At 39.6% G+C, this 22,411-nt stretch overlaps 1 protein-coding gene across 1 annotated transcript in view; it reads left to right on the top strand.

The window, feature by feature from the left end:
- Positions 1-22,411, top strand: part of PDE11A (phosphodiesterase 11A) — a 319,917-nt gene that overhangs the window by 248,990 nt on the left and 48,516 nt on the right. The window contains exons 14-15 of the mRNA XM_033111416.1: positions 4,124-4,214; positions 7,653-7,753. Of these exons, the coding sequence (XP_032967307.1) occupies positions 4,124-4,214; positions 7,653-7,753 (192 nt within the window). The remainder of the gene's footprint in view (positions 1-4,123; positions 4,215-7,652; positions 7,754-22,411) is intronic.

Here is a 22,411-nt window from a genome sequence, read left to right on the forward strand (position 1 = left end):
ATCTTGTCGCTTTCGGCCAGGTCCCAGAAGTGAAATACTGGGGCACATTAATCTGCCATGACAGCCTAATCCCATTGCTCGCCACCTTCCAACAATTCTCAATTTCCTAATTACCTTTCATAGTTTTCCTTCTTAAAGTTTCCTGTTAAGTCATGGCTGCACATTTCCGTTAAGTCACTTTTTCAAAGCATATGCATATCTCGGGAAGTTATGAAGGTACATTTCCATTTGCACACCTTTTCTTTGGTGCCTGTGCAAAGTGCCAAATGCCTGTAGGGACAGAATTTTCACTCTGACTTTCCTTTTTAATAAGTTTCCCCGCAGTGTGCTGCCTGTCTGGAAAGGAAAACCTTTAGTATGTTCGGGTGACCTAATCAATAATAAGCATCATGAATAATCACATGCATAAATATTCCTGTGCTTATGGAATTTGGAGACTCTTCTCTTCCTCCTTCTCTCCTCCTCTCTCCACACACACACACACACACACACACACACACACCATATATATATATGTATATATATATATATTTACTATTAAAGTGTGTTTGCCCCAAGCTTCTTATGTGATGGATATACTTACCACAGACAATTAAAATGAGGTGTGGTGTTAAAGTCAATTTTTTCCATAGGTGATTGATTTGGGGCGGTTTTGTTTTTTGTTCATATTTTACATGAAAAAGTGGAAGTATGCCTTTACACAAAGTATACTGCATGAAAGACATAGCCTCTTTTAAACAATGATTTTATAATCAAGTAAGATTGGTTAATGCTGCATATCACATTTCCCTCCTGCAGAATCACAACCCGTATTTTCACCTCCTGATGCTGCTGGGAAATTCTACAGGGAGGAAACAGTTTAACGTTTTAAACCCAGCATTTCCCAAACATATTTGACCGTGGGACCCTCTTTATTTCTGCTCATAATGCCATTTGACATTCCAAAGAACTAGTGTTCTGTAGAATCCTTTTTGATAAAGTTTATCCTAACAGATACGTTTTTGCCACTTAAAACAATTTTTATCAGCGTAGACTTCACTGTTGCCATCCCAGGAAATTCACAGCATGTGTGTACACCTCAGGTCTAGGCAGAACGCTCAGTGAGACTTGGCCTCAGAGAAAGAGCACCAAAAGGTTTTGCAGTCTTAGAAAATCTGACAGAAACCAACTCTAATAGTGTAAATAAAGAATCCATAAAGAAATGGAAGCATTCTTCCTTAGAAGATTTTATTCTAGAAAACTCAAAGTAGAGTTAGTGCCATGTTCCATTGTACGAATGCTAAGATGGCACCTTGCTTGCAGAAAGGTGAGCATTGTTAGTGTAAGTCTGGTCAGAGAAAGTCTCCTACACAATTATAGGAGACTGTGAACTTCCTGAGGGCAAGATGATGTCTTACTTATCTTTGTATTCCACGTGCTTGCAGCCTGGCATCATAAGTCATCAATACTTGTTTGTTGAATGAACGTTAGATGAATGACTGAATGTATTAGTTAATTAATCACAGCGTCCTCCTGAACTTTCATAGCATTTGTCTGGTTCAGTGGCAAAATTGTATTTTTGTGATTCACTCAGTATTGTGTGAGGGTGAGGAGAACATACGATGGAATTGAAAAAGGGAACAAAGAGGGAGTCTGATGATGAAGATGCCCAAAACACAGGCAGTCACAGGCTGCATTTGTACGAACACCCTAAGAGTCCTTCTGATGAAATGCAGCAGTTCAGAAGCCATGTGGACCTGGGGGAGAGGGAGAAGGACAGCATAAGAGGCACCAGGGTATTTGTTATAAGCTGTTCCCCGGTTAAGGAGGAAACATCCTACTCATACTGGAAAAATATATATAAAATGATTTGTGGTCGTCTAGCTGATTTACCTTTATCAGATCTGCTAAATCAATGCGATGAAGGAAGAGATAATATTTTTGCATCTTGACCCTACTTTACATCAATGACTCTGTTATCAGGATTCACACCAGTAAGAGAGACATCTGGGCATGGCTGATTAGTAGAAACAAATCACAGAAGTCTGAGCCTGTGGTTAGCAGTTATACCAGTAGAATTCTGAATTAAATTATGAACTCTTCTTTCATTGATGACAACCAGCTTGGCAAAAATTGAGAATGGAATATCAGAAATGTGTGAGTTATAATTAGTTTTCTCTTTATGCAATGAGTAGAAGCTTAAAAATTTGGATTCTAATCCAGAACTTTACTTACTAGCTTTATGACCTTGGAAAAGTAGCAGAACTTCTCTGAGCCTTGGTTTCCTCATCTGTAAAGTGAGAAGACAATACCATTTCATGGTCGTTGTCAGGACTAGATGAAATAACATATGAAGTTGTTCATCTGTTGCCTAGTGCATGATAGGTACTTACTCAGGATAGCTATTATTATTAATAACATTATTATAAAATATGTTAACACACTTATTACTGCCAACCTTCCAATTTTAACTATAATCTCTAGACATACTACTGCAAGCTTATTAGCCAAGCAGCTAATATTCTTTTAAGCACCTACTCCGTGCCAAGCATTAGGATGTGATATGCATATAAAACATCCTAGAAATTCAGAAGCCAAGACAAATATAGCCAAGACACAATATAGTGTGCTTTCTGAAAAATGTATTTTCATAAAAATGAACTCTGTTAGAAAAATAGTAACTAACATTAAATATTAATCACCGATTACTAAGATTAGCCTAACAAATGTTCACTTATTAAATGATATAGATTAAGGTAAGATTTAAAGAAATAACACATGCCTGATTAAAATCTAGTGCCCATTTAAGAACCCCTATTCATAATAATCCCTACAGAACCTACCCGGCTGTGTTTTCTCCAACACGTGGTCAGTTCTGAGTCTTTCCAACTGGCCACGATCTTGGGCTGCCTCACACTAGAGGGCAGCTGGTGACCGAAATCCTCCACAGAGCACTTCAATGCAGTGTTTGCTCCTCTCACTAGCAGAGCAGATTGTGAGCTGTCAATCTCCAGTGTTTCCAAGTTAAGGCTAAATTGCCCTTTCAATGTCCAAACTCTTTGCAATGAGTAAGAAAGAACACAAGAACTTGGATATGTCTTCAACAGAGTCCTATTACTGCACTTTAAACCTTAGACATCTCTGGATCTCTTTTGAGTTTTAAGATGCTTTTAATCCCACACCAAAAGAATTGGAAATGAATACACTTGAACGTTTTAAATAAACACTTTGCCGAACTGACATTGTTGAGAAATGGTTTGTTCTACGTAAGCAAAATGTAAAGATAATTCAGAATAATACTTGCAAGGATCAACTAACATTTTATTTATTTAAAATGGAAAAATTTATATGAGTTTTAATTATTAATATAGACTACAATCTACTACATGCCAGGTACTGCGATAGGCTCTTTCAGATATTTTATTGTATTCTCAAAAATAACAGGTGAGGTAGATAGCATTATCATAATTTTAGACACAAAGAAACTGAAGTTTAATATGACTAACTAACTGCCCAAAGCTATAACCAAGAGCAGAGGTCTGACTCCAAATTTAGGAAACTTTCCAGAGTTCTCCACTGAGATATCATAGTGGGACTGTGGGCTGGAAAACCTTAGGAGAAGCTTGTAAACCTTACATGTAACGTTGATAAAATGTGAAATATTCACAAGGTCTTTTCCCATGAAGAGTCAGATACATTTGGTATAAGACAATTGTTCTGGACACTCAGAAGTTATGTAAGATTTAGTGCATGCAGCCTATCCTGATCCCCAAAGCCAGAAATTATGTCTGTTGTCTTCAGATCATCCACTGAACATGGAACACTCTCTGTGGTATTCGTATTGTGTGTTATGTGCATTATTTTCCCTATGATCACATTTCATCTCCTTTACTATTAAATTTGTTAGAGTCATGAACTATGTCTTATTCACTATTGTATCATCCACAGCATCTAGCCTAACACATAGAAGATTCCTGAAAGGTTGATTTAACAGATTAGTGAACTACACAAGCAGTTACCTGAGAGTGTATCGGCTCATGGTCCTTGGCCAAAGCACGAGAAGCAGCTTGATCCAAAGAGCTGGTGTGGGGTGATCGTTGACAGGTAATGGGCCTCCATCACTGACCCTTCTGTTCTCTTTCAGGAGTGGCTCTGCCCTGGCTCAACTCTATGGCACCTCTGCTACCTTAGAGCACCACCATTTCAACCACGCCGTGATGATCCTTCAAAGTGAGGTACAGACCTAATGTCCTGCTTCTTCCCTTGACACAAAGCCAATGGAACTATGTTTCCGACCTCTCTTTCTTTGTAGTGTCACAGGTAGACACAGAGAAGAGGAACAAGATTTTTAAGCCCAGCTAAAGATGTTTCTTTCATAGCTTTTTTATTCGTTCAGATGCCTGAACAAGGATCTCATTCCATTTCTACCTGAGCTGATTCATTTGGATTTTATTATTGGTTTGGAGGCTTTTCAGATTCACTTGGCAGAGGTGACTGCCCAGTGCTTGTCCCCTTCCGTAAGGGGGATAGATCCCTCTAACACCGTGACTCAATCCAAGCATTGAGTGGCCCAACCTTCCCATTTTGTGAAACCCGAAGCCATTTTGAAAGATGGCAGAAGCAGAAACAGGGTGAGAAAGTTACACTTTATTAGCACAATTGAGAAACCTATAAAAAATAAAAACTTTAAATTGCTGGTGGGACTAGTTTGAAAGTGAGAATTGCAGCTAAACTTGAGACCCAGGGCTAAGGCCATATGCCTTATTTTGCTGCATGTGGCATTGCAGGACTTGGAAGTACTTTTATACTTTTAGTTCTCCATGGAGAAAAAGAAAAACCACTTACTGACTCTGGCTGAGGCATGTATGAGTTTGAAATTGCCAGGAAAGGATCTGTTTAATTTTCTACAGGCGTACAGACTTTTTTTTCTTTTTTCTTTTTCTTTTTTTTTTTTTTTGAGGCCAGGAAGGGATCATCTGTTCCCCATTATTTGTCAGTTCTCTAGCTGTGCCATTAATTATTATTATTATCATCATTAAGGCCCTGCTTCGCTGGAATAGCATCATTAAATATGGAGGTTTTTTTCCTCCAGTCTATCTTGAGAAAGCATGTCTTTTGCAATATCATGAAAGCTTTCTTCGACCCCATAAAGGAGAGTCAGCACTCCGGAACCTGGATGCAGCTGGGGAAGAGCGATCCCACTGGGGGAGATATATTTTCAGTTGGGAAGGAAACATCAAGGGTCAGGCTCTCGGTAACTCTGACAGAAACCAGCATCCCGGCATCTGTGGCTCAGGAATTTTCCTATGAAAACCTGTTTTAGCCAAGTGCTGTGCAAGAGGGAAGTAGGAACAGGAGGAATTGGGTTCAGACTATGTCTTCTGTGCTACTAAGATGAGGGATTTATACCTCGGACCCCAGAAACTCCCACCTTTGTTTGTAATAACAGGGATTATACACAGGATGTCAAGGTTTTCTTGAAAAATCATTTGTTTGTCTGGAAATAAACCCCACTAACTCAGAATTTGTTTTCATACAAACAAAATACATCCAGCTGCCCTTCGCTTCGGAGTTACCTTTGAAGAATGCAGGTTAGTAAAAACAGAAGCATGCAGGCCCTGCCCCCCCCACCCTCATCCTGCCTACCAGAAAGGCAAAAACTGCAGAAGTCATTATCAACCCACTTTCCAAATGATGCAAAGGCACAGAGAGGTTAGATGGCTTCGTGAAAGTTGCCCCAGACCTTTCTCCCTCCATTTGGTTCTCTTTCCATCAGTACCACACTCCTCCATAAACAAGTGGAAGCAGTATTTCAGGGAGACAAATCTATTTCATCAAACCCTTGAGGCACTGGAGGAGGCCAATTGCATCTAAACAATACACTGATTGCAAATTAACTTTTTTATTATTATTAAGGCTGATCTGGCTCGCTTTGTCACTCTGTTAGCTGTAACTTGTGTTAGTTACTACCTGTCCTTAAAAAGTAGTCAAATGCACTCTCTCACAAAATAATCAAGAGCCTCAAATTCAGACCAGCTTTCTCCTGGACCTCACGTTAGTTTGTACTGTAACTTGCTCATAATATCTATCCAGGCATACCTTGGAGATTTTGCAGGTTCAGGTCCAGACCACCGCAATAAAGCGAGTATTGCAATAGAGTGAGTCCTAATCTTTTTGCTGGTGAGGGTCTCTTGCCTTCAGTTTGTAAAAAACGCAACATCTGTGAAGCGCAATAAAGTGAAGTGTAATAAAGTGAGGTATGCCTGTATTTCTTTCCTGGGGGATGGTAGACATGTGACTACAGTTCCATAGCTTCCAACCACTTCTTCCCAGGCCCCAGTGCACCAGTCTGTGATTGATCCGTGGGACAAGGCTCAGGCAAAGAAACCCAGGCAGAATTATGGTGTGGCATTCGTTTAGTTATTTGTCTTCTTCCTAAATGACTGAATTAAGGGTCTGGAAGAGTTCATTTGAAAATTATTATTAATATTGGACCTGCTCCCTGGTAGAACCAATATACTCTAGTCTTTTAGGAGTGGCGGTTTCACCCAATGAGATAAATTAACTCAGGGAGCAGATTATCATCTGGTGCCTGGTAGGCGGTAATTTGCTAATTGATATTCTGTTTCCCTGAAAGAATTAATTTACCTCTCGTTGGAGAATAGTTTGTTCTCAGGCAGTCATTCCACCCACTTCTTTCTGCATCATCTTCTGGCTCTCAACACTACGGTTAAAGCTGGTCAGTCCCCAGGCCACATGTTTATGAGTTGGTATTTCATGCTAAGAAAACCTGATAAATAAAAAAGTCCTTGACTATCAAAGCAAATTAAGTAGATTTTCAGCCACTTCATAGAAGGATTTTTCACTTTACTAAAGACGTTGTAGAGCTGCCTAGTGTGACTAAAATAAATTTTGATGAAAAGAAGTGTGCTTTTCAAAGGTCTGGAGATAGAGCTGTATTTGCAAGTTTTGCTAGGTCAAAGTCCTCTTTAGAGTTCCAAGAACTATGCCAAGAACAGTACCTTATACATTCTAGCTACTCAGTAATTATGTACCGAATTTAATCTATCACATACTTCATCAAGATGGATCTTTAAAGGGTTGCTCAATTTTAGTAGTTTTAACTTGTTGGGCCATGTAAATCTTTGTGGTTCGGACTGCCTTCTGCATTGTGGGATGTTTAGTAGCATCCCTGGCCTTTTCTCCAGATTCCAGTAGCACCCCCTCAGTGTGATAATCAAAAATGTCTCTAAACATTGCCAAAAGCCCCCATTGCTCAAGTCTCCTCCAGTTAAGAACCACTGGTCTAATATTTTTTCTCCTCCTTGAAGTCATTTTTTGCCATAGCAGGTACTTCCAAAATGGCACCTAAGTCCTTAATAATGAAGCTAGAATTTATTTTAGGGTCAGAAAGATTTGTCAGCTTCTACACTCAGTAATTCCACAGGAAATGGTGTCCCTTGGTTGTCCTCCTCAGAAATGATTGCACTTTCTGGCTTTGCTATGTTTGCCAGGGAGTCGGTTTGTATTTGCACACAGTTACATTAAGCTTTTTTTTAATTGTTTTATCATGTTCCCATATACAAATATATATATTTAATATAGGAAAAACATGTACTCAACAACCTCAGATTTAATGTTGTCTTTTGTGACTTTTCACTTTCTCATTACAGGGTCACAACATCTTTGCTAATTTGTCCTCCAAGGAATATAGTGACCTTATGCAACTTTTGAAGCAGTCAATACTGGCAACAGACCTCACGCTGTACTTTGAGTAGGTATTGGCATTTGATCCCTTTGACAAATGGATATCTAAAATTTCAACCTGTAATTAATTTTCAGGTCCATATTGGAGGTTGCTTATTATTCTAGCACTGGTATCAATGTGTTTTTCTTGTTTTTCTCTCATCTAAATGAACTTCATTAACGTGGTATCTGTAAAACAAGCAAATTAGGACTACGATCAAGAGATTTATATCTTTCTTCCGTTTTATGAGCCTTGTTTGAGATTTTTTACTCTGAAACTAAGTGATGGCCATTTTTATTTTAAAGACTAAGATTGCTCTTTTAAACTATTATTTCTTCTGGTAAGATCTATAATAGCATTGATGGTGCTAATTGAAAAGATTTGTTGCTAAAAGGTTGACTAGAAATCCAAGCCTTCATTTCTTGCCTCTCCTCTATCTCTCTTTCTCAGAAGGCTGTCCCCCTTTTGTCTCCAATTTCAGGCCTTCATCTGAACTGGAAATTCCATCTCTCTCGTTTCCTCTTAGACCTGCTCCATCAGGTACCACGTCTCTTGGCAGCCTGGAAATCTCTTTCTTCACTGATATGCACAGTTTTCTCTTAAAGACAAACTTCCCTTCCTTAAAAAATTATTTCACTTGACCTGATGGAGATCTTTAATTGCTTTTCAATTTACCTTTCTTTTACTGCCTACCTTTTAAAATAAATGGAGCACATTAGTACCTTTATTTTTCTAACATACATTTATGCCTTAACGAGCCACATCCACCTTCACATTCTATCAAAATTGTACTTTCAGAAGTCACCAGAGACTTCCTTGTCCCCAAATTCAATGATCTTTACTCATGTCTGCTATTTTCTAGCTTCTTTGAGACATCTGAAGGTTTACTGACTTCTCATTGTCAGTTTCTACTCTCTTTTCTTCCTCAACATCCAGCTGCCTTTCTCCTTTTCTGGATCCTTTGTGAGTTTCTTTTCTCCTTCCTCCCATGTATGAGTTCTTGAACCTGTGTTCTTCTTTTTTTACTGTACTTAGATTCACTCCCCTGACTTCATCTCTATAATACCTTTACATAAATAGGTATATAGAAGACTCTGAAATTCTTCGCTCTCAGCTTCCCTCCATTCAAGACCTGTGTCTCCTATTTCCATTTCAAAAGACTTCAGTAGTTTCATTGCTTTCAAAGCAACCTCTAAACTTGGTTTGACTTTCAAGGCCCTCTATAAACTGCCTTCATCCTTTTTTCATTTTTATCTTTCATTTCTTTCCTACACGATTTGTCTACTTCAACCAGACAGGTCTACATGTTACCCTTTGAAAATTCCTTATGCAGTGCCCTTCTTGCCCCAATCATATTACTGTTCCAATATAGAATCTTAGCCCTCCACTTCCCCATCTGGCTGAATTATCCTTTAAGGTTCATCTTTTCTGCCACCTTTTCTAGGAATCGTGTGTCACTCACTCTGAAATTTTACTGCACTTTGGCATTGTATCAGTTAGAATTAGATTTAACTGTAAAGGACAGAAAACCCCAAATAACAGTGGCTTACTTTTCTGTCATTTAAAAAAAAGTCTGGAGATAAGTAATCTACAGTTGGTACAGTAACTATGTTAAGTCTTCAGGGACCCAGTCTACTTCTTTCTGTACTGCCACCTTCAATACATGGTCTCCACCTTAGTCCAAGATAGCAGCTCAAGCTCCAGGCATAATGTCCACATTCTACCTAGCAGAAAGCAGAAAGGGGCAAAGAAGAAAGCAACCAAATGGTGATGCAAGATATCTTTTAAGAGAATTTTCTGGAAACTCCACGTAACACTTCCACTTATATTTCATTCATCACAATTTAGTCATTGGGCCATACCTTAGTTGAAGGAAGGTTGGGAAAGGAAGCCTTTATTCTGGATGTAGTCATGTGCTACGTAACGTTTGGTGAATAACGAACCACATATACAACAATGGTATACCGTGTAGCCAAGATGAGGTAGGCTATACCATCTAGGTTTGTGTAAGTGTACTCTATGATGTTCACACGATGATGAAATCACCTAACGATGCGTTTTACATAACATATCCCCATCGTTAAGCAGCACGTATCTGTAATCATATGCCCCACTAAAAACCAAGGATTCTATTACTAAGAAAAAAACGGGAGGAGAGATACGCGAGTAGATAACTGACAGTGTGCCACACGTATTTATCATTGGCTTCTGCTACATGGGTTATTACATGGTAACAGTGGAAGCAGTAAAGGCTTTGGAATTATTGGTCTGGATTTAAATCTCATTCTGGTTAAACCTGGTATAGTGAGCCCAAGTGTCTATGTCTTCTCCCTCCTGAAACTTTGCTGAAGTGGTAAATGAATTTAGAAGGCATAAATCTACAAGGAGGAAGACAAAGGGTACATAACAACTGATAAGACATGTCAATACATCTGTGGAAAGTGGAAGGCCAACTGGTGAATGATAACTGATCTAGCCGAGTAGAAGTGAAAAGTAGGACCCACGGAGGAGCGCAACTCTGAAAGAAAAGCCAGTATGCCTTGTGGAACTTGCTTGGGGCTCAGAGACAAAAAGTGCCATGAAAAGTGGCTGTGACACTCAAGGCTTAAAACAAGGAGATTATTAGAAAGTCAGTTACAGAACACTCAGAGCCTATGAAGTTCTCCACCAACATAGCCAGAGAACCCCCTTTCTCCTACCCCTGGAGAAGGCCAGAGGTTTATTCTCTGGAAAAATGGGAGAAAGAACCTGTGAGTGTCTGCATTAAAAACCCCGTAGCCCATAGCCTAGTCACCCAGAAGCTAGAAGTCCATAATCCACATACCCAGGGTTGTCAGATTTAGCAAACAGAAATACAAGAAGCCCAGTTAAATTTGCATTTCAGATAAACAATGAATAATGTTTTAGTATAAACACGTCTCATGCAATGAGTTTGTGCGACACATACATACAATTCCTGCTTAGTCTTTTAATGTCTTGCTATTACACACAGATACCTAGGATCACAGATCATTGATGAAACCCTCCCATATGAAACACAGAGGCCGAAACTAACAACAAAAAATGGAATCAGAGAAAACAGGGAGTGGAAGAAATCACGAAAACTATTGTTACTATCCTTAAGGAGTAAGATATTACATCCATGAAACAAGAACAGGATGCTTTAAAAAATAATAGGGACACCACAGGAGAAGAAAGAGCTTGTATAGATTAAAAACATGGTGGCCAAACTAAAAAAATCATATGAAAGCATTGAGAAATACAGTCAAAGAATAAGAAAGCAGCAATATTGAAAACACTGCTTTATTTTATAATACAGTTGACCCTTGAACGACACAGGCTTGCACTGTGCAGTTCCCTCATACAGATTTTTTTCAGTAAATACAGTCGGCCCTGTGTATTTGGGGTTTTCACATCCATGGATTCAACCAACCATGGATCAAAAACAGTATTTTCAGTCCTCTGTCAGGACTCCGCAGTGGCAGAGGGCTGACTGCATGCATTGTTCTACACCATTTCATATAAAGGACTTGAGCATCCCTGGATTTTGGTATCTTCAGGGGTCCTGGAACAAATCCACTGCAGATACTGAGGGGTGGTGGAAGTTTTTGGAGAGTCAAAAGTTATATGTGGGTTTTCAACTACATGGGATTGATCCTTAACCTCCACATTACTCAAAGGTCAACTGTATGCTTTTTAATACTGTTTGATTTGTTAACTATGCGTGTATTACTTTGATAAGTATAAATTTTAATTAGTTTTAAAAACATATTTAAAAAATTAAAATCCCAGCTCTGCCATTACCTAGCTGTGTGTCATCAGACAAATCATTTACCTCTCTGAGCCCCTTTTCTTCATGTGTAAAATGGAGATTAGAATACCTATGTTATGTGTCTTATAAACATCTTATATCTTGTAAATGTCTTGTATGTCTTAGAAATGGCTACATCTACAACCTCATTTGCTTTATAGCCTATTTATTTTGCATGTTTTGTGGCTCTCATGTTTGACTTAACTACCATGATCTTCCCTCGTTTTCTGAATCGATCTTTCACTTGAGACTTATAGAAGCCTATATCCCTTTAATGTTTTTATTTCCTGTCTCTGACACTTGCAAGATTTTGTCAAATTTTCCTTAAAGTAGAAGCATTTTCCCAAGCCACGTTTCCAAGTAACTTCTAAGGAAGAAAAAAATCTCAACAGTTGGAGTCCATTTATTAAGCCCTGTTAGGGATGTGACGAATGACTGAGTAACCACTGGAATGCAGTCAAGGAAGTTGGTTGCAACTCGTTTTCTCATTACTCTGTTCTTATCTTAATGCTGCAGCCCCTGCTAATGTCTGCTGACTCCCAAAGAAGCTGGCTGGTTCTCTTTTTGTCAGCGTTATTGTTTACTGAGGTTCTGAATAGCTGCTCATTCTCTAATCTAGACCTTCAGGAGGGTGATTCACTTGCCTGTCTGAAGTTGCATTAACGTGTTGCCATATTTTTAGCCAAAACAATCCCTAAGGTTAATGAGGGGGAAAGCAGCTAGTACAAACTGTCACCTAGATGCTTTTATTTCACAAATATACAGTGTGGAACTGGAAGGGATGTTAGAAATGATGTAATTTAAGTCATCTTTTTTTTGTAGATCACGTACTGAGCTTGAAAAGGTTAAATAGTATAGTTTGGGTCACATATAATTAGTGGCTAAACTGGAACCCATACCTCTTTGGGGGCTTTTTCCATCATCATTATATTCCTTCTCTAATAGAAAAATCAAGAAATAGTTGTCACTTGAATTGGGGATAAATTATATGGCCATAGTGACCTTCCCAGGCATGCATGAATTGGTTCACTATGAGAACCAGCGTGAGTTCCCGGTGTCCTGTCCCGAAGCAGAGCTGAGACAAGGGCTTACCAGCGGTACGTTTGTCTTAGAAGTGACATCATGAATAGGAGACTGGGGACTGTAGGGGACTGGAACAGTGAAACGGCAAGGAGGAAAGCTATTGTAAGGACACAGTCCCTTGCTGGTCACCACTGTGGGCCACCAAGCTTGATCCTGCAGGGACTGTCTGAAGTCTTGTCTGCTGCACCTCAAAATTATCCACCAGCCTCCATCTTCTATCAGCCAAGGTTATTCCATGGGGGTTAACTCCCACACTTTCAGGACATGCACGCCTACCGGCTGGGGATTCCTGCAGCATCCAGTCCCACACATGGTGTCAGAGCAGCACCAGGACAGAAAGTAAGCAAGGCACAGGGCCAGCAAGGCAGGAGCTGTGGCACTGGTTGAAGCAGCGCTGGGTAAAGAAGCGATGGCTGGAGAAAGGCTGGCCTAGAGCATGTGAGGCGGCTCCATACAACTACTGACTACAAGTCTGGACTGGCATCGCTTCTTCTGCCCTGACTACTCAAATCAAAAGTCGTGATACAGCTGAGGTCAACCAAAGAGGCAGCTCACTGCTTCCTCCCCTGGCAAGGGCCGGAGCTGTCAGGAAGAAGGGCTAGCCTTTTGGAGAGGGGTTTATGACTCATTGCTTGGGGCAGGATCTCCTGCCATGCAAAAATGTAAGATACCTGGAAACATGGAACCCCTTTCAAAATAACCACAAAAACGTGTAACTAATTTCTAATGACTTTAGGTGTCCTCAGAATTCTGTCCTACAAATGACAGATAAAAGCAGACTTCACAAGTTTAAAAAACAAAACAAAACAAAACATGTCGGTGTGAATTTCTAGGCTTCACGACCTAAGCCTGGGGGTTAATTCTTCAGTCTGATTTTCCAACTCACTGAAAACATTTTTCAGTTTCTGCTGAGTCATTTTCTAAAAATGATTTCTGTGCCTATTCCTGAGTCCCTGCAGCGAATAAGGCTTTGATAATTAAATAGTAATTTCAGCATCTCAACCAGGAATTAGATGCACCTTATCAGTCACCAGACATGTGACTTTGAGGGAGTCACTCAATCTCCCTTTGCCTTGGTTTCCTGGTCAGCAACATGGGGATAAACACATCACCCAAACCAATCCCTGCGGGTCATCCTTGTGGTGGCCAAAGGAGATTACCTATTTGAAAGATAATTTGGCAATTTAAATAATTAAAATTGAAATAATCTAAATAATTAAAATTTAATAACATTAATCGTGTAAAATACCTTATAAATAAAGGAATCATTTAGCCAGAACATTTTTTTAAATTTACAACATAAAAGATGAAGCTTGTTGGGGTGGGCAGAGAGAGAAATCCAAAATTACATGCTTTAAAATTACAAATAGCAGGTGGCTGGTTAGCTCAGTTGGTTAGAGCGTAGTGCTAATAACACCAAGGTTGCCAGTTCAACCACCACATGGGCCACCATGAGCTGCTAAAGAAAAAAAAAAATCAAATAGAAGTCACAAATGTCCTGTAATATTTATCTGCATAAAAGTCAACAAAAACGACCTATGCAACTTGTGTAGTTCACAATAAAAACAACTCCTACTATTTCCTGAGTGCTTACTTAGGAGCTTTATCGCTTTACACCTTATCCCATTTAATACTAGGAGCAGTCTCATTAGAATAGATACTATGCTTGACCTCACATGCACATGAGGAAACAGGTTTGGAGAGATGCAATAGATTGCTCACAATGTGAAATGGTAAAGCTGAGAGCTGAGCCAAGGAGTTGGACTCCAAAACGTCTTAACTATTCTGCCATGCTCTCTGCAGTTGTATAATTGTTACCTTAAGACTACTAAAGGGGAAACTGAGGCCAGTCCTGGGAACATTCATGCATTCAGGGCAGCAGTAACTTGAGTATGCCCCTGTCTGAGGCCAGTGCCAAGCACGCTAGGAAGCAAGCCAGTAACAGTTCAACTAACTGCAGACTCTGCCAGCAGAATGGAGGGCTGGTGTGGGGGCCCCAGGTTAGAGCTGCTCAGGAACCTAACTGGTGTAGCACAGACTGCAGTCACAGGCTCCATGCTTGCAGTTGAGCTAAGCTGGGGCATCAGAGGTTGGCAGTTCTCTAGCTTTCATGCAGTGGTGGAGGGTGTTGCTGTCAGATAGCCGTTATAGTTTAGCATCCATCCCCAACAGGTTGTTATCACATAACACTATCTCTCGTCTGCCAGGTGCCTGTTCCGTGCTCAGTGCTGTTGTAGGCACTGCGGTATCTCCCTGTATTGCCAATAGAATGGGAGCCCCATAAATGCAGACATCTCACTCTTGGAGCTCCCAAACTTGGCGCACTGCCTGACATAACAAGTTCTCAAAATATAAACTTTTTGGATACTTACTTTTCAGATCAACTTATAAAGTAGTTATTGTTATCCCCATCCTATAGATAAGGAGACCTAAGCTTAGAGTGGGTAAGAATTTGCCCAAAGTCAAGTTTCTGTGCTCTTATCTCCATACCACCTTGCCTTAGACCACTGTTTAAACCAAGAATTATCCAATAGTTCAGATTTTATAAATTCATTTACAAATGCCTTTTGGGTTGGTTTTTTAAATTAATCAGATTAATTAATCTTCAAATTGAAAATTTTTCATTCCCTTTGTGCTCTACAAACATTCATCAGCAATTAGGAAAAATGCTCAGTCCAATGGTTTCTTTGTCTTTCCAAAGGTATGCAATAAGTAGGATTTCTCAAAAGCATCTGACAATGACACCAAAATGTACTAAATTATCTAGGATTGTTGGAGCCACAGTTTGACCATCCTTTTAAAATTAGGTTAATATCTTGAACAATTTATTTAAAAAATACAAGAGGGTCTCAACAAGTGTTTCTACTTCTATGCAGACAGGAATATACATTTATTCATCACTCAACAAATATTTATTAAGTGTTTTCAACTTCCACAGTTGCCTGCACTCAACTAACCACCATACTGGGAAAGAAGACAATAAATTGCGGCATAGCGAGGTGTGATGACTTACAGGGATTAACCCGTTGCTCTTTCCCAAACATTCTTATATTTTAACAGCACCTGATCAATTAGTCCATTGAAATTATTGTAATGTTAGCACAACAGGCCTTGGGGTAGGTTAATGAAAGACATATTTTGGTACTTCTTGATGCATTTCAAAGCATTTTTACATCAATTCACCCTTGTAGCCCCGTTCACATGATATTGCAACTGAACTTAAAAAATGAGACATTCACCCACTAGCACCTTTTGATGCCTTCTTTATGTTAGCTTCTGTGCTAGTTGCGGGGGAGACAGAGGTAGGTTAACACTCAAAGTCAGTGGGGAAGAGAGAAGAACAGTAACACCATAGCGTCATGAATGCTGCGGCCAAAGTTAACACAGGGGCTACAGGGGCATGTGCCATCTAGCAACACCCTAAACCTCTTCTTGGCCTGGTGATTATGGTTTGACTGACCTGATGGTGAGGGCCTTGTGGCGTCTAATCTTCCGCCATTTTCAAACTTCAGAGTCATTCTAATCTTTCCATGCCCTGCATTTTCCCAATTTTATTCATGCTGTCAACCTCAGCCCAGCATCACACAGGTCGCTGTAGTCGTAGCTGGCCCTTGTGTTATCAGTGCTAGTTTAAAGCAGGGAGATAATTCATTTTCCAAATTAAATATATAACTTTTTTTCCTTTAGTCTTAAGTACTGGAGTTAACATGTATATATTAATTTCCTATTCTTGTCCGGGGATTTTACACCCAAAGTCCAAAATCCTTCTAGAATCGTCATTTAACAATCAATTGCAGATGTCTGATTGGCCTTTTACGTGAGCTGTGAGAGCACTGCAAGAACAAATCTGCTGCTCCCCTCTGCACCCACTCGCGCCCATGCACACACGCACGCCTGCCTCCTCTGCCTAATAATTCTAGAGTTGAAATTGTGGGAGAGTCACAATCATGATTTGTTACCTCAGCAGCAAAACCTTCCTAACATTCATGGGCTTTCAGTGGATTCAGAACAGTTAGGTAAATAGCTAGAATAAAGAATAAAGAATATACATGCACACATATATACGCATAGATGTATAAATTTACAAAAAATATTCCTGATTAAAATATACACAGGAATGGGGATTTCTTGCTTTACAAATAAAAGGTGACTTGCAGATAAATTACAAACCAGAAAGATTTGCAGTGTAGTGATGGGTGACTGGTACCAATCTTTAGAATTATTTTTGAGGGTAATTTTAGCAATTCTGTTCAAATGATGCTTTTGTAAAGACTGCTATTTTTCTGAGAGGCTCATGTGTCAGGAGAGCGGGATAAAAGCCGAATAAAAACATATCTGATTATAAATAAGATTTTCCAGTAGGTTGCTTTTCACTAGCCGAGGTATTTGCCATTGTCCTTGAAAATCAAGGTTCCCAGTGATCCGCTTGAGAAGTTAATGATATACGCAGTTCCTCATGACAGGGAGTCCGGATCCAGGGAGTATTATATAATTTTGTGGATTTTCAACTGTTCATTTTATCAGTTCCATAATTTTAAAAGAGCTCCTATCTTTAGCATATTCGCATTTGCTCATGCTGTTGATCCTGTAATCTACATATGCGTACACATATAGATGCTAGAAGGAGCAGCTGTGTGAACAAATTCACTTCTCAAAAGCACAGTGATTTTCACATTGTTGTTTTGTTAATGATTATCACCAAGGAGGATGTCAGAAATAAGCTACCTGGAGCCGTGAACCACCAACGTGGCCTGGGCCACCTGCATCTCTTCTTTGGAGCATCCCCTGTTGATAATGGAAAGACCTGTCTGGTGCCTGCCATGGTACTCAGTCCTGGGTACTGACTTGGTAGCGCAGCCTGCAATGCCAGGGCAGCTCATAAAGGGGTTCAGCCTCAGCTGTGCCTCTTCTCACCACACACAAGTCTATCTGGCCCCCAAGGTTCATGCTACCCACGGTTTACAAAGATGGTCTCATGGGCTAGAACTGGTAGGCTGGGGACCTGAAGTCCACCTAGATCTTCCCATAACTCCCCTGGGACCCAGAGCAAATCAACTTCACCTTCCTTTACCTTGAGTTTCCTCACTTATAAACTGAGAGAATTACAGCAGATTTTTCTCAAAGGTCCCATCCCATATACCTTTAACAGTCTGTAATTATAATGAAAACTCAAGTTAAATATAGAAAAGAAATCATTCTATGACCCAGCAATTTTCCATATATATATATATATATATATATATATATATATATATATATATATATATGTCATGCGGGGCGGCCGGCGGGGTGTCAGGCAGGGTCTCTGGTCCCACTCCCCACACAAGAACGCAGGACATGGTGAGGCCAAAAAGGAACACCCATGGAGCCATAGGTAGGGGAGCCACACCACTATACTCTCGCTGGCGGCTGGGTTGGAGACACAGGAACCAGGAGCAACACAATTCTCAACCCTCACTGCGCCGCTTGCAGGCTCAGCCACCATCTTCCTGCTAGCTCCCATTTTTCTTGCTAGCCTAGCCACGGCAGTTATATTAGTGCCCAATGGCTCACTGGTTACAGCTGACGGCCAACTAGCCACAGCTGATGGCCATTTGATCACAGTCGATGGCCATTTACTACCTGAGCCAGCACCTTTCTATGTGAGGCCGAGAGCCTGGAAACTGCTTTTTGGGGCTCTGTCCCCACTATATATATATATATATATATATATATATATAGAGAGAGAGAGAGAGAGAGAGAGAGAGAGAGAGAGAGAAAGAGAGAGAGAGAGACAGAGACAGAGACAGAGACAGAGACAGAGACAGAGAAAAAAACAGACAGGCAGAGATAGGAGAGTCACACAAATTCACAGAGACGTATACAAAGATGTTCATAACAGCACAGTATATAATAGCAAAAAAAAATTGGAAATAACCTACATTTTCATCAGCAGGGAAAGGGTAAATCACCCTGGATATGCTGATACATGGACTATCATGTAGCAATGACAAGGAACGGCCTAGCTGTATACATAGCCAGCTGGATGAATCTCATAAACACTGAGAAAAAGCAAATTGCCAAAGAAACAGTCACTATGATGATACCTTTTATAAAATATAAAACATGCAGAGCAACATTTGCATAATCTACCTAGTAAAATTACAAGGCTACATGAGAAGATGACTATGCAAGAGTTAGAAACTGACCATCTTGTGATGGGAGGGAGGCAGACTCAGCAGGGCAGAGACGCCAGGGGCCTCCACGGGACGCGTAAAGCTTTTATTTCTAAGCTGGATGGTGAACAGAGAGATAGATTCTATATGTCCATTGTGCAATTTTATACCTTTTAAAATATATTAAATAGGCATAATAACTTTGTTATGTGACCTTTGCACATCATCACTTCAAAAATCCTTTTGCAGCTTTATGAAAATGATTAACCCCATCTCTTGATCTTTCAAGACATTAATTTCAGAAACTTAAAAAAAAAAAATTAAAAGTACTTTGGTTTAAACTTTAAAGCATCTATTCGGCATTTAAAATGACCAGATATATTACCAGATGTGTGATGTACCACGGTTCCACCAGTGACTAGGCTTTTCCCGTGTTTGTTTTGATACAACTATGGTGTGTAGGAAGTCCTCTGTTACCTTCTGAGGTCACAGCCAAACCATGGGACTCCAGAATAAATAGAACTTATTATGAAATTGCATACTTTTGTTAGTAGAGGAAAAATAAAATTAGTGTGCCGCATTTTTCTGTGCCCTGTGAAAAAAATTCCTCCCACCTTCCTCTATGCGCCATTCCCTCAGGAGAGTGTGTATTCCCTCTGGTCCTGATACAATAAAATCTAGTTTTGTTATAACGTGAGATGAAGCCTATGACTGATTTGGGGTTCAATAGATTTAAGACTTTCACACCAGCAACTCTAGCTATTAAACTTTTCTGTCACTGGGGAACTTATTCTTATGGTGCTATTTGGTTCGCAGGTCATAGATTTGTTGTTGTTGCTTTAAAATTATTTTCTGCATCGAGTTTGCTACCTAGGTAATATGCCTCCACTTTGCATCAAAGATGTTCTGTCTCATGTATCAAACATAATCTCAGCAAATATAACAATTATCAGTGGACGGAAGATCAGATATTGGATGGGAATGGTGTTTAAATTTCCCACGGCTTTTAATGTTGTACACTTGATTCAGGTTGCAATCTAGTATTCAGGAATCTGCCAGTGCTTTTCTTGGATAGATTTCATGTTGTTTTGTTTTTCAAAAGAAGAATTTATTTTTCTCTTTTTCTAATATTTGTATTTTTCGATTACAATTGACATTCAATATTATTTTATATTAATATGGTGATGGAAAAGGAACTGACTGGGTGGTGAACATACAATGTGAGATATAGATAATGTATGACAGAATTGTACACCTGAAGTCTAGGTAACTTTACTAACAATTATCACCCCAATAAACTTTAATTTAAATATATATATATTATTTTATATTAATTTTAGGTATACGGTATAGTGGTTAGACATTTATATAACTTACAAGTGATCACCCTGATAAATTTAGTACCCATCTGACACCATACATAGTTATTACAATATTATTTCCCCAAAAATAAGACCTAGCCAGACAATCAGTTCTAATGCGTCTTTTGGAGCAAAAATTAATATAAGACCCGGTATTATATTATATTATATTATACCCAGTCTTATATTATAGTAAAATAAGACTGGGTCTTATATTGATTTTTGCTCCAAAACACGCATTAGAGTTGATTGTCCGCTAGGTCTTATTTTCGGGGAAACACGGTATATTCCCTATGTTGTACTTTACATCCCATGACTATTTTGTAACTACCAATTTGTATTTCTCAATCCCTTCACCTTTTTTCACCCAGCCCTCCAACTTCCTCCCATCTGGCAACCATCAGTTTGTTCTCTGTATCTATGAGTCTGATTCTGTTTTGCTTGTTTATTTGTTTTGTTCTTTAGATTCCACATTTAAGTGAGATCATATGGTATTTGTCTTTGTCTGACTTACTTCACTTAGCATAATACCTTCTAGGTCCATCCGTGTTGTTGCAAATGGTAAGATTTCATTATTTTTTATGGCCGAGTAATATTCCACTGTGTATATGTACATCTTTTGTTGTTTTTCTTATCTTAATCTCTCCAAATAGCAACTTTGAAGATCCCAGAACAGTTAGAATCTAGGTGAAACCAGGGGCTGAAGAGTTTCTTTTTTAATGAATAGCTTTATGAGATAATCTTTTTCATTCATTCATCAATTCGACAAATATTTATTAAGCTCATACTACATGTCATCACTGTTTGTAGGCCCTGAGGATCCAGGAGTGAACAAAAACTGTCCAGGCCCTTGTCCTCATGGAGCTTACATTCTAGTGATTTCTTAGAATAACTCACAGGGTTGAAATGACAGCCAGGTGCACGTGATGACAGGCATGATGACTGACAAGCTCTCTAAGAAAGCCTTCCGTGGTCTCCCATGATTTTCCAAGCTAAGCTAAGTGCCTTTCTCGGTGCTCCCAGGACATCCAGGGTATACGTAGCTGCTTGGGGCAGCCGTTATTCCAACAGGTTCTCTGTGACCCAGCTCTGCCACTCACCAGCTACGAAAACTTCCGCCAGGTAACATTTCCGAGCTTAATCACAGTAGTTAATGCTTACTGAGCACCTACTGAGTGCCAGGCACTCTCTGAAGTCTTTTTCAGAAATCATTTTGTTTAATCTTCCCACCAACCCTAACAAAGTAGATCCCGTTAATGTTACTCTTTACTGGTGAGAAAACTGAAGCCCTGCAAGGTTCAGGAGCTTCCCTAAGGTGAGTAATGTGGGTAGTTGGTGGCCGAACCCAGGAAGTCTGCCTGGAACACCGTAAACACCCAATAAATATTAGCCTCATCAGGACAAGGGACTAAGGGGAGGCAAGTTAAGTGAGCCATGTGAGTGGTGTCAGGTCCTGTCTTTAAATTGTTGATATTTTGTTCATGGATTTTTTTGTGTTTGTGTTGATTTTTTAAAATATTGCATTAAAATATTACTTGTATTGATTCCTGAGGTTTGGGCACCCACTTAAACTTTGTGCCCAAGGTGAGTGCCTGCCTCACCTCAGTCTAGTCCCTGTATCATTAGTGTCACCTTTGAAGGGGAATTAGCGATTTGTCGATTACCCCTGCTAACCTCAGAGATGTTTAAAGATCGCGCCCATACCCTGTCCGTAAAGCCTAGTAAAGAGACGGCACAGAGTAAGTGTTTAATAAATATTTGCTGAGCCAAACTTTCTCCTCCACAATTATTCAAAAGAAGACTGATATCCATTCAGGGAGAAGAAAGAAGTAGATGACATCTTCAATTTCCATGTAATCCAATTCGTCTATTGTGTATTGTTGTTGGTAGTAGTATTACTGATAGTATTTACATATTAAAGATAACTTTAATATGTAAGGAGGCGTGGAGTATCTACCAGTGCAAAACGCTTAAGGGACCTCATCTCAAAGCCGGAGGTCCAAAGCTCAGCAATGTGGAATCACTTGCCCAGGACCACACAGCTAGTACATGACAATCAGCACTAAGCCCAGGTCAGTGTGAGTCTGAGCTCTTTCATTCCATCACTTTCCTTTCTATTTCAGTTCATAGCCATGGTAGTGATATGGAAAAGGCCTGACTGTGGTCATAAAGAAGGGAGCGGACGATTGAAAAACATGGTAAAATTATAAGAAAAGATATGTATATACTTGTACACCCAAAGGGGAGAGGAGCTGCCAGGTCCTTCCATGTAACT

The sequence above is a fragment of the Rhinolophus ferrumequinum genome, chromosome 8, assembly GCF_004115265.2.
Source record: "Rhinolophus ferrumequinum isolate MPI-CBG mRhiFer1 chromosome 8, mRhiFer1_v1.p, whole genome shotgun sequence".
NCBI lineage: Eukaryota > Metazoa > Chordata > Mammalia > Chiroptera > Rhinolophidae > Rhinolophus > Rhinolophus ferrumequinum.